The sequence below is a fragment of the Caloenas nicobarica genome, chromosome 1 (assembly GCF_036013445.1).
Source record: "Caloenas nicobarica isolate bCalNic1 chromosome 1, bCalNic1.hap1, whole genome shotgun sequence".
In the NCBI taxonomy this organism is placed as follows: Eukaryota; Metazoa; Chordata; class Aves; order Columbiformes; family Columbidae; genus Caloenas; species Caloenas nicobarica.
Genome location: NC_088245.1, coordinates 109,407,906 through 109,420,891, shown reverse-complemented (window position 1 = coordinate 109,420,891; position 12,986 = coordinate 109,407,906). Strand labels below are relative to the sequence as shown.

Here is a 12,986-nt window from a genome sequence, read left to right as displayed (position 1 = left end):
TAACAGTAACATATAAAATACTTTTTTGGAAAAAAACTACTTTCAAGTTAACATATATTTTAATATTTGGGGAATTTTTTATTTTAAGTAAAAAAATGGCAGCCCGTAGGATGTAGATTCAAACTAATCTGTGAAGAATTATCTGGAAGAAGCAATCACTTCACTTTTAAAGAAACACTTATAGAGTTCTGAAATGCGTAATTTCTCTCTTTCTCCTAAATGGAATTTAGAGTAAATTGTAAACTAAAAAAATTAGGGAAATGTCCTGAAAAAAAGGAAAATAAGTCAAGAAGTTAAAAGGACAAATGCTATTTAAATATATTAGTAGCTGACACTGTCACACAGGTAATATATATATAATTTTCAGAGGCTTTACAACTGCTTTTAAATGGCACATTTTGGAATAAGTACATAAAGGTTTTATGAAGCAACACATTTCATAAGGGACTTATAGAGGCATGACAATCCTGTATCAAGACAATTACGGTCCAATTATTATGCCAAGACAATCGTGTTCCAAGACAAACCAGGCATGTATCAACTAATCCCATATCTTTACTGAAACAGTACGCTGGGCATAGCATTTTATTTATTCACATTTATATCTTTATTGTACATATACAATAAGACATTAAATTATACAAAATTAATCGGAATGAAGTAATACATTAATTCCCTGCGGTTAACTCTCAGACCTACCCATACTACCAATTAGTAATAGTCTAATGCCTATACACGATTTCATGACTTGGGTAGGCAAGTACAGAGGGAAGAAGACACAGGTTTTTCTGGCACAAGCCCTGACTAAGCTAAGGCTCAAATATTTTAAGCTCTTATAGATCACAGCCAATACCATCTTGAACTAAAGTTGGACAAAGTGTATTAGATTTCAGGGAGTCAAAGTGATTTGCCAGAATAATAAAATTTGCCCACAGCACAGCTATTTAGTAAAGCTTAAACCCTAAGAATTGACCCTAATAGCATTATAGACCTAGCCAGTGCTAGGGGGAAAAAAAAAAAGAAAACGGTCAAGGAGAAAACAGCAGCAGCGACAGCAATGTACATTGGACAAACTAATTTTCCCCTTGAAAATAGCTGGGAATCAATTTTTTGACAAAAACATAACCCCAACTTGACTATTCAGAGCCTTTGCTTCAGATCTTCAATGGAGTTATCACACCACTAAGGCATAAGAATTTCCATTGTGCTTAAAAAGAGCTCTATAGTTACTCCTGGCTGCTCTGCAGTTAACCAGTAGCATATGAAGGCACTGTAAGGGAAAGAAAATTTTGTTGGTTCTTCCTGTGGTGGGATGAGCAAGAGCTTCATCCTCCATAGAAAAATCCACAGGGAAAAAAGCTGAAGGACAAACAGAGCATATGAAACACACAGGATCCCAAACCGTCCCTTTAATTCAGAACTTTCGGGGTTATAAAAAAAGGTAGTAATGGGTTAAGATGCAGTCACGACTCCCTACACTTACAAAAATCAGAGAAACAACTTAGGGCTTCATGCTCATGGAACAGGTTATGATGGTGTCCAGGAGAAATGCAGAGGACACCTGAATACCAGTCCCAGTAACCACCACTTAACCCTCTTATGCTACAGTGTCATTTAACAGTAATGATTAATCATGTCACCTGTCTGTGAAGTAATCATTACAGTTAAGTGACATTAAAAGGATAATATTGGATCAAAATTAACACATCACTGAGATTAATAGGGGCAAATCACACTTGACTGAGTTACTGCTTCAGCGTGATCATATGCTACTTCACAAGCTATGTTTAAACAAACCAATTTATAATCTATTTTAATGTACCATTGTGCAATAGCACATGGGTCCTCTTCAAGTGCCACAGCCACAGAAATGCAATTGCTGTGTGAAAAACAGGAGCACTAAAATAAGTATTATTTTAAACCTGATGCAGTGTGGTACATTTGCAAAGCAGAACTCCTTTCTCATGATCTGTAGAATAGACACTGCATTAAAACTCCATCCTTAATTGCACACCCTTCCAAACTTAAAATCTAAGGAAGCTGTGAAATAAAGAATAAACAGACTCCCTAGATACTCTGAAGAGGTGCTAACAACATTCACCTGTAAGTAAACACTCTGGAATATTAGGCTTTGTTGGCACATAGTAAGAGAAAAGTAATTTGCATTACCGAATAGCTGCCACCCCATGGCCGACTTCATGTATCACACCACTGATGAGGATTGCGGAGAAGAAATAGGTCAGCTGGCTGACAGGCAAATTTACACCAGGCACCTGTTGATGTGGGCATGACAACAAAACAAAACACACTAGAAAACCAAAAGGTACAAGGACAAATCATTCTGCCCCTAAAGCTGCTGCTCTCACTCAGCTTCTTCAGACCCCCAACGGAACAGGGCACGTTCTCACGCAGCACTATCAGCTTGTACCTCTTCTCCCAATTTAGTCAATGTATTTTTAAATACAGTAAATATATATTCTTTTGATGAAAGTTGAAAAGCTCTCTAGATGCAAAAGCCTTCTCCCTGCCCTACTTATTCCCCATAGCCCTGAGCAAACGTGTCCTACTCTGTATTAAGCTCAAAAAGTTTACAAAAATGTACACAGACCTCCACTCAAATGAGACAGGCTTGGCAACTGTGAGCCTTAGTTTACAATTTCCTGCAGACAGGCATGTAGCTGTAAAGAATATCTACCCTTGAGAAAAAAAAAAAAAAAGTATGGCACTTAAAACACTATGAGCCCAAGAAGTTGAAAAAATGAGCCTACAACTGGAACTGTCAGTCTCCCTTCTCTCTGCCTATCCAAATGACGAGACTATCCCTAATTTACAAGGGTAACTTTTGTCTATTGTTCAAGTTTTGGCAATCGACATATGGCAATATAACCTTTAAAAAAAAAGCAAATTTATGCAGGCCTCTCACATTCCTCCTGTTGCTATGGATTCCCACCACTTCCCAGGTCCTTCATCACACTAGTCATGAGACACCAGGTCCTTCCAGATGGGCTTCAAAGCAGTCACGAGTCAGAGAACGAAGAACCATCCCATCTTTCCTGCCAATGGACTTTCCTCCTACTCTGTTCCCATCCCCGCTCAGCAGCTGTGTTGTGGTGGGATGATAAGGCCACTTCTGCTGCTTGCTTTGGGTCAGTTCTCCTGTCTGCTCCACACGCCTCCCCGCTTGAGGCAGGGAACACTCCAGTATAGTCATGAACAGCTGATGTCACAACTCAAATCACAATCCAGTGGCAGAAAAGGGATGCTATGGGCAAAAATTCCTGGCCTGTCTATAGGACTCTCTCAAAACTACCCTTGTGAGACACAAAAGGCTGCAGATCCAACTGAATAGAATCCGTTCGATCCTACCTTCATTCAGTCCACATTCCTCAATTATTTGCTTTCACCTACCCATGCAGCAGAATTCTACATTAGGTGGGTGATACAATCTAATAGCTGAAAGAAATCCTTCAAAAGACTGTTTCCATTAATGTTAAGCTGAATAATTTCACCCATTCTGTCCAGAGTGTGATCACGACCAAGATATTTATTTTAACTGGCATAACTATTGTACCTCACTGTATGGAGCTGCTCTTCATTCGTTCAGCATCCATTGCTTGTTTTACAGCATCAGCTGGTGGCACTAATGCAGCAGTTAACTGGCGCTGCCAGTGGCCCTCCACTCTGGGCACACAGAAGGACAGACAGTAATAGCAAGAGTTCCCATCTTTAGACCACCATGACTATAGCCTGTTAGAACACAGCACAGGATACTTTCAGACCTCATGTCAAAGAAGCTAATTTAGGATTCATCTAAAATAGAAGCTAACTCTCATGAAGGATTCTGAAATCAATAGCGGTATTTTGTGAATAAGTATTGCCACGTTACATTTTACGATCTTCTGGAAATCCTTTAGTAAATAAGATCCTTTGCTAGTAACTGCTCTGCCTCTTTCCCACTTTTGTCAATTGTCAAGAGGGGGCAATTAAAGGAAAACAGCCCAGTTACCTACAGATAGGTAATTTAAATAGAGTACACGACTGAACAAAAGAGGAAGGTGTCACAGTTTAACCTAAGGTAGCAATCTAAACCACGATAGCCACTTGCTAACACCTCCTGCACACCCATATGGGAGACCTAATCAAAAGGGAAAGGAGAAACTCGTGGACTGAGATAAACATAGTTTAATAAGATAACAAAATAATACAAATATACTACTACTACTAATATATATAAAATGGAAAATAGATACTCAATGCAATTCCTCACAAACTCTGCCTGTGCTGAGCCGCCAGTCCCAGGAAAAGAGAGAGTGCCCTGGTCCCAACAGCCAATCCCAAGGGAAGAGGGAAAAAGGCAGAAAGGCCCAGAGGCCACTGCAAAACGGCAGGATAGCAAAAGGCCAAACTAAGGAAAGTCCTCAACAGAACTCCCCCACGGAATGGGTTTCTGTCTCAGTCTCTCTAGCTAGAAAACCCAACTCTCCTTAAATACAAAGCAGGGCACTAATGGCATGGAATATTCTAATTTATCAGTCTGGATGTCAGTCAAGGTCTATCCCATCTATGCCCCCTTCCCAGCATGGGCAGAGAGCTCAGAAAGACCGTGGCTCCCAGACAACAACAAATATAACAGTGAGCTCTTACATCCTCTTTGCTCCACCTCAAAGACACTGGAAAGTTACTCGAAGAAGAACACTAATTCTGTCCGGGGCTGTCTTCTCCTTGTTCTCAAACTAAATCCAAACAACAACTGTGCTAGCTAGGAAAAAGAAAAGTTTCTAACTGCATGAAGAAAATTAACTCACTTTCAGTCAAACCAGCACAGAAGGGTATAAAAATCTTAATAAATAAAACAGAAGCAGAACTGTATCTTCCTCTCTCCACAGCCAAAGGCTAAAGGCCAAATGGATTTATGCCACGGGCTAAAATTGAATTAAAAAAAAGCTTTTGTTGTTTTAAAAAACTAACTCACTTTCCTCCAGGCAGTAAAATACAAATCACAGAATCATAGAATAGTTTGAGTTGGAAGGGACCTTAAAGATCATCTAGACCAATGCCCTGCAATGAACAGGAACATCTTCAACTAGATCAGGTTGCTCAGAGCCCCATCCAGCCTGGCCTGGAATGTCTCCAGGGATGGGGCATCCACCACCTCTCTGGGCAACCTGGGCCAGTGTTTCACCATTTTCATTGTAAAAAAAATTCTGCCTTATATCTAGTCTAAATCTCCCCTCTTCCAGTTTAAAGCCATTACCCCTTGTTCTATCGCAACAGGCCCTGCTAAAAAGTTTGTCTTCACCTTTCTTACAAGACCCCTTTAAGTACTGAAAGGCCACAATAAGGTCTCCTCGGAGCCTCCTCTTCTCCAGGCTCAACAACAATAACTGATTTAAATGAGGAGAAGTCTTCCCAACTTGTTCTTCACCTCTCTGAAACCACACGTGGGTGACTGTCTTGTGTCAACTTATGCTAGCACATTCCCCTCAAAAAGAATACTGAAACTCTTTAAAGGCAGAATTATACAACTGTGATCATTCAGAAATGAAAGAACGAGGTAGGAAAGAAAGGGAACCACAAGTCAACTTAGAAGAAGTAACCTTATCCCCATACACGACATTACATTATCGCTACACATTCCATCTTTTTCAATGCCAGTCTGTCCTTGGTTTGAAAGTAGTGATATTGCCAGTAGGCAGTCACTGAGGAATCAATTCCACATTGAAATTGTGAACATTATCCCAGATTTCTGCTTTTATAGTTCCAATTCATACCAGGTTATTTCCAAAGGTGCATCTTTACTTTGGTTGTATCTATATTATTTTCTCAAAAGAGCAATGTATTGCAAATGACAAGTTTACTCTGGTGTCACGAAAATGGATAAATCCATATAATGACCTCCGAAATTGAAGATGTAAGGGAGGCTTTTCTTACTCCAGAATGTAACAGACATCCATGCTTAGGATAGACCCTGCTGGCATGTAACTTAAAAATTTTATGTCTCTTGTTTAACTTGTGCTCCACTGTGCCCAAACTGCCCACTCCTGTTTGCTTCTGAAGATAATTCAGGAGCAGGCTGTGGACGGGGTGATTGCAGTGGCAGTACCATTTCTCTCCCAGGTCTCGTTGCCTGCTTTTGCCAACACATTCTGCATTTGCTTTATTCACTCTGCATGCATGAAACAGACCCGAACCATCCCAAAGGCACTGCGTTTATGGCATGTGTTAATGATCAGGCTTCCTGCACTCATGCAATTTTTTACGTCTAGCTGCACACAGTCAGTCTAGCACTTAGGGGAAGGCCTATCATGGCAGAGCACAATTCCCAACTCCTGTTCACTAAACCAGCTGAGTGCTTAAATAGAGTAAAATGGTTGGGCACACCTGCTCTAAGCCATGCAGCGGAAGGCAGAGCAACCTTGTAAGACTTTCTACATTTCTAGAAAACGACTGTATGTTCCGGCCAGATAGCACTCTTGGGGAAATAAGGGTAGTTAGGAATCCTTCCAGGTTAAAATTATTGTAATGGCAAAGTCATCTCTTCAATTACTGCCTGGCATAGAGATAAAAAAGACAATATTTGTAACCTCTCCCATTCTGTGAAATACATTCTTTTCTAAAATCATACAATATATTGTCCAGCACCAGAACTCTATTAGGCTTTTAATTCGATACTGCCAGAAACAGAACTTTCAATTTCACAAATGAGGGCATAAGTCCTTGAACAATCAAAATATATGCCATCTCCTCACTAATGAATCTTTGTTTCCCCTATCACACAAAGCTCTTTACATTTCTTTCCTTTTCCACTGATGTTTTGTACTGTAATAAATGAAATAGAAGTCCTCTCTTCTTGTGGACTATGGATTTGCTCTGCAAACCTTAAGGTCACCAGTGCCTCTACATTGCAAAGCTCAGAGGCGGCAAATTCTTAGCTCTGTTTTGTATTCTTAGTACTATGACAGTTTAGGGCTTTTCAAAACTACTAGCAAATTCTCACTCCTGAGAATTTTTCATACAAACTCTCACACATTTGCCTTCATTTCTCTTCCCCTCTTTTACTGCTGCTACTCTCCATTTTTAAGGCTGATAACAAACCAGAAAATTTTAATGTAGATTAATATCGGGAGTTAGGTTATTCTTGCATGGAAGGATTTAAGCATCACATACCCTTTTAAGAAACTGTTAAGATCAGTTTGCAACTGTCAAATCAGGACTTGAGGGGAGAACACTTACCACAACTTGCAGCATACGATCATTCTGGGCTTTTGGTGCCTCGGTGAGCATCTGTGTCAGTGTTTGTATCAGTGTCTTTCCGAGAAGAATAACAGAGCCAAACATGGCAACTATACCGAACACCATTCCTATGCTGAACCTACACAGAGAAGCACATAGTTTAGCAATGCATAGTTACAAGAAGATAGGCTATATACTCTCTATATGTAACTGCTTCAGCGCAACTTAGCACACCAAACTCACAGGGCAAAACTTATCTGATGCTATTACCATTCCAATATCAACAATCTAGTACAAAAATATTAGCTGAAGAAAACTAATAACAATAACAACATATATTCATAACATTGACTAATAACAAATTTTCCTTGCTTAGTTAATGTTTTACTTCTAAACTACATCCTGATTAATTTTCAAATATTTTATGTTATTCTTACACATTCTAAATTTTATTCAGTTACCCAGTATATGTAACTTGCCATTAGCTAGGAATATAAAAACATAACTCACAATGTATAATTTACCACGTTGGCACCACGCCATCACGTATTTAAAAACCTGAATCAAACTATTAGGTAGGATACATATTTATCTATATAAGCTTTTTCAAAAAATTTTGCATCTTCCTCACAAACAACAAAAAGTGCTAAAGAACAATAAATGAGAGACAACCTTTTTTAAAGAAGAACAACTAAAAGGCACAACTGCAAGACCAGATTAAAATAAATTACTTAAAACGTTGTTCTCCTCACCAATTTATTTTTCATTAAAATCAGTGTTGAAAATAACTTCAATTTATGTCAGTCCCCCCAGGGGTAATTTTTTATTCAGCATTATTATTTTACACTATCCAATAGTTGAAAGATGTGATGAAGTTTATTTTCTAGCTAAAACACTTCAATACATTACCAGTCCTTCTTCCTCTCAGAATAGCATGATTGTTCTCTTACCATACTTAATGAAGCTCCCTGGGAATTAGTAATTTATTTTAAGCAACATGTACTTGTAATATTAATTAAAGAGACTGGTAGAAACATTATATTGTAATAAATTAAACACATTAAAAATTGTGATTGATATAGAACTATTTCAAACTGAAATAGAAAAATCATTACACATGAGAGAAAGCAATATGAAGCAGACCCCTCTATTATTACAGTCTCACTGGGAGTAGCAATACAGGAAATTAAAAGAAATTCAAACCTTCCTCATTTTACATTTTCAGAGCAGATATGAAGTAATGCTAGGAAGGCAACTGAGCAATAATTTTCTAAACCAGTCCAGGAGCACCCATACTAACCACCATGTTTATTTAGCCATTCCCAGCACTCCGTGCAATCTTAGCAGGGAAACGTGCGGGCAGATAAAGAAGATGAGCAATGTGCTTCTGAGCAAGTATAGTTGCTGAATGTCTAGGCAATGATTGACAACAGGGACACAACTGTCTTTGAATACTTTGTAAACTCCAGTGGGAAAGCTCAGTGTACAGTGATGGACAGATCTAGGATATGAGAAGCTGCTTTCAGACCTACTTCTGTATGCAATATTACATGTAATAGCTGTACCCTGAAGAACTATGTATAGTTCAAACCATAGGTAAAAATAGTTTAGAGATTTCTAGTTTTACAGCATGTCAATATGCCACCTATATTACAGCTATGTATTTTTTAGCAGAGGAGAAATTCTTATACTGGCACAGTACAATTATGGCAACCAGACTAGTTTGGTTTTATCGTTAACCCAGTGAAATAACCATGTCTATCCACTGCAATTTTAAGGCTGAAAGGCACAGATGTTGTTAAGTTTTTGACTTGTATTTCACAGAAGAAAAAAAATCCTGAATTTATACCATAAATACAGAAATCTGGGCTTCCATCTCCCCCAGTTGTAGAACTGGCGGTTGAAGAGAGCTGTTTGCCATCGCATGTGAAAAGGAGAGACACTCAAGCCATACGTCAGCAGCCAGTCTTCATAAGATGCCTTCAGAGAGTTGGATGACTGCAAAAACAATGGAAAATCAGTTAACCAAAATCTTCTCGGAAGATTTTTGCATTATGTGACCAAGCAGTAAATGTGATCTGTTTATATAAAAATAGATGTATATTTTCAAGGAAATGTCCTGCACATTATTTACATTTTGACATATAGGTAGGTGTGACATGTAATATGAAAACATTATCCCACTGTTTTAATGTAAATCGCAACAGTTCTAGGATTGCGAGAGAGATCAGGTGTCCAGTGTTACTTGACAAACAAGATCTTATATAATCTTCCCTAGTGTTAGATCACTTTCAGTAGTTCTTAACTGTCTGGTTAGAAGGTTAAAGAGTGAACTGTTTATGGTATTTTTTCAAGGTGCAATTATATTCCAGTAAACATTTTTCAAACTACAATAAAAAAATGCGGATTTTTTTGCTCCGGCTGAAAAAAATGCTTCCAATAATGGCGAGATATGGATCAGTACTGTGGATACCTTTTCATAAGGATAAAAAATGAGGTCTACTTTTTAAACACAAAGACTATACCTAAAGAAACTCTGAAATATTTCATCATACTAACGAAAAGCCAGAAGAAATTTAAAATTATCAACCTGTACTGCAACAGCAATTTCAGTATAACTTCCCACCATTTCAAGATACTGCTAGAATGCCTTCCTAGTAGTTCCAAAGATTTATCTTTATGAGAAATGTGACCTATAAACTATATGATTAATATTTATCTGCAGTATCATCTGATATTATAGACCAATAGACATAGTTTTGTAGTTGCTACTTCATATTATAGGGTGCTTGTCTTCTGAATAGGCTTTACTTGGCCTGCTTCATGGAAGCCAGTATCAGAAACCCAACTGAAGGAACGCTTTCTGTGGAAGTGAAAGAGGAACAAGGGGTAACGGTTTTAAACCAAAAGAGGAGAGATTCAGGATAGACATGAGGAAGAAATTTGGTATAGTGAGGGTGGTAAAACACTGGCCCAGGTTGCACAGAGAGGTGGTAGATGCCCCAATCCCTGGAAACATTCAAGGCCAGGCTGGATGGGGCTCTGAGCAACCTGATCTAGTTGAAGATGAGCTTGGGCAGTTCCCATGGCAGGAGTGTCTCCGACATAATCCAGACAAGTCTTTGGAGCTGTCTGATGTGGAGCACTGTTCCCAAGTTTCCCTATGAGCAGCAGCACCTACTGAAGACATCGAGAATGTGTCATTCACAACAGGCTCCTCTCTCCCCCAGCAAGAGGAACTTCACAAGTTTCTGGCTGTTGTCTCTGGTTCTTCAAACAAATTAAGAACTTGCCAAGTTCCTTGCATTCCTCCTATCCTGCCACAGTAGTGGTAGGGAGTGAGGATGTCATCTTGCACAACTATATTCATAGCTTTTTTCATTTTCCTGAACTAATTAAAATTTGAACACTAAAATTTTATTTCAAATAACAATTTTCCTAGAACACAAGACCCATTTACTCAGGTCACTGTTCATTTATCGCCCATTACATCATTTGTCCTTACTGACTATATATTCCTGTGCCAATTCCTTCTCCTTCACCCTACTGATTTCAGTCATGTTTTTGCTCAATCGGCTGAGGGCACCAATAGAAATTTTCTTCGTAATGTATTCCCTAATAAACACTAGTCATTTCCTACGACACCACTTAGTGTCCACAACCAGATCAGCAATTGCTAACCCAACATTTGCTAACTTCAACAGATCACAAAGATGATTACACTTGTACAAATAATAACACATAAAGAAAAGAAACAATGGAAAAGACATCCTCACATAATCTATCAGATAACTAAGATTTGACATAAGTACCCTCTGACACGAGAAACCGTCTTTTGGGAATTAAACACATCCTATTCATTCAGTGTCAAAAAAAAAGAAAAAGACCCAACCACATATTATTATAATAATGCTAACTGGATATATTGAGTTAGCACTTTAAACAGGTATTCCTTCTATCATATACAAAAAATACTTTTCCCCTAGAAATACCGCAAATTCATCCCTTCAAATTAATTCCAAACACATCACAGCCCCACTGTACTAGCAAGGCATAAATATAAAGTTTTCCATACAAAATACAGAATTGCTGACCATACATTTGCCAAATGGGAAAAAAAAATCATTTTACTTTTGCCTTTTCCTCCGAAGTTGTGTAAATTGTATTAATGGTCACAAAGTGATTGAATCCCTTTGCAAAATATATTTAAAAGCTCTATGCAAACTTTTGCTCCTTGTCTCCTGAGCTCAGTAGGATCACCACATTACCATGTGCAACCTCACGCCATGGTAAGAGGTATGTTGGTATCCTATATTTCATTTCAGGCTTCCTTCACACAGGCCTTGGCTCTGCTTGAGTTCTAAGTGATCTTCATTAATTTTACTATAAAAGCAATACCGTTTTTGTTTATGCAAGCCTTCAAAATAATGAACGTCTGTTAAATACTCCAGGAGCTCCATAAATATCAGCCAGTGAACAGGAGTCCTTAACATTCTTCTGTGCTGACAAAATCTGTTCAAGAGCCCTGAACCATTTCAGCTTCCTGACCTTAAAAGCTGAAGGCTAACCTTGACTGAATGCGTCTAATGCATCCTTTATTTCTCGTAGCAGAAGGAGGGACAACCTTCTACCCTTTGCTCATTCCTGATCCTTCAGGCAGAATGAAATGGGATGATTTAGGATGCTGGGGAGCAGAAATTTAGGGGTCTGCCTGAGTGATTCGCTTTTGTAGGATCCAAGCTTCAATGGAAACTTTCGTGCCAGTGGTTCAATGAAGAGCAACAAGAGGTACTTAAAATTCCAAGTCCCAGCTTGATGCTGCATATTTTTAGTTTGCTAACACAAATGCATCTTGCAAGGTAAGTCTAGCAATACTATAATGTGCGAATTTATTTGTGCAAAAAATACACACAGTTGTGCCTTCTATATTGGAGACTTTCTAAGAGTCAGCCTAACAAAATGTTTGAAATCTGAACAAAGTCCATAAGGGAACAAACTGAGCAAGAGACACTGCACATTGGACAAGTTTACAGAATAAACATCAACCACAAGTTACAGCACACATCCTTCACCTGCCAAAAATATCAACAGGATCATGCATGGAAAAGTACTCCTGTATTGTTTTACACTCAAGCACTGTATGTCTTTTTGGTGTAATCAAATTGTAAGTGATTTGAGGTCTAAGCGGGGACTGCCTTTTGCTATGGTTGCTAGCAGCCTCAGGTCAGTACCAGCAATAAAACAAACAACACTGAGTTTCCTAATTATATAAATCTGTTTATTTAATCCAAATTCTATTTTGGCTGCAGTGCTCACAGTGAAACTTACCATTGAGAGGTACATAAAAGATCTACCAGTAAGTTCACTAAAACCCAGCAGCTCCTACATATTTCTTGACTATTAATAACCTTTGTCAACTTTTAGTTAAAAGATCAAAGTTCAAATATAGCTCTTGGACTCTCTTGCTTGCTATAGCATTCCATGCATTCCCCTTTCTATTTCAACATAAATCAGGCACTAAGTTGGCTCTAAACACTGTGGAGTTTCGTTTTTTTTTTTTTCTGCTTTGCTGCTGCTCAGCTCTACCAGAGGTTGTAACAAGGAGTGGCTGCCCTTACTTACAAAAGCGAATGATTTTAAGGTCTAATGCTGCAAGAGACCTTCAGAATCTCTGAAATACAAATGAGTCTCAGCATCGTGGTACAACAGGTCCAATACCTAAATTCAGCTCTTGCTTCACACTCTAAGATTTT

The 12,986-nt window shown here is 38.5% G+C and overlaps 1 protein-coding gene across 4 annotated transcripts in view; it reads right to left on the bottom strand.

The window, feature by feature from the left end:
* Positions 1–12,986, bottom strand: part of MBTPS2 (membrane bound transcription factor peptidase, site 2) — a 36,963-nt gene that overhangs the window by 22,201 nt on the left and 1,776 nt on the right. For all 4 annotated transcript variants that reach the window (XM_065644444.1, XM_065644450.1, XM_065644460.1 and 1 more), the window contains exons 2-4: positions 9,083–9,231; positions 7,234–7,372; positions 2,170–2,273 (exon numbers count right to left, since the gene is read on the bottom strand). In XM_065644444.1, coding sequence (XP_065500516.1) covers positions 2,170–2,273; positions 7,234–7,372; positions 9,083–9,231 — 392 coding nt within the window. The remainder of the gene's footprint in view (positions 1–2,169; positions 2,274–7,233; positions 7,373–9,082; positions 9,232–12,986) is intronic.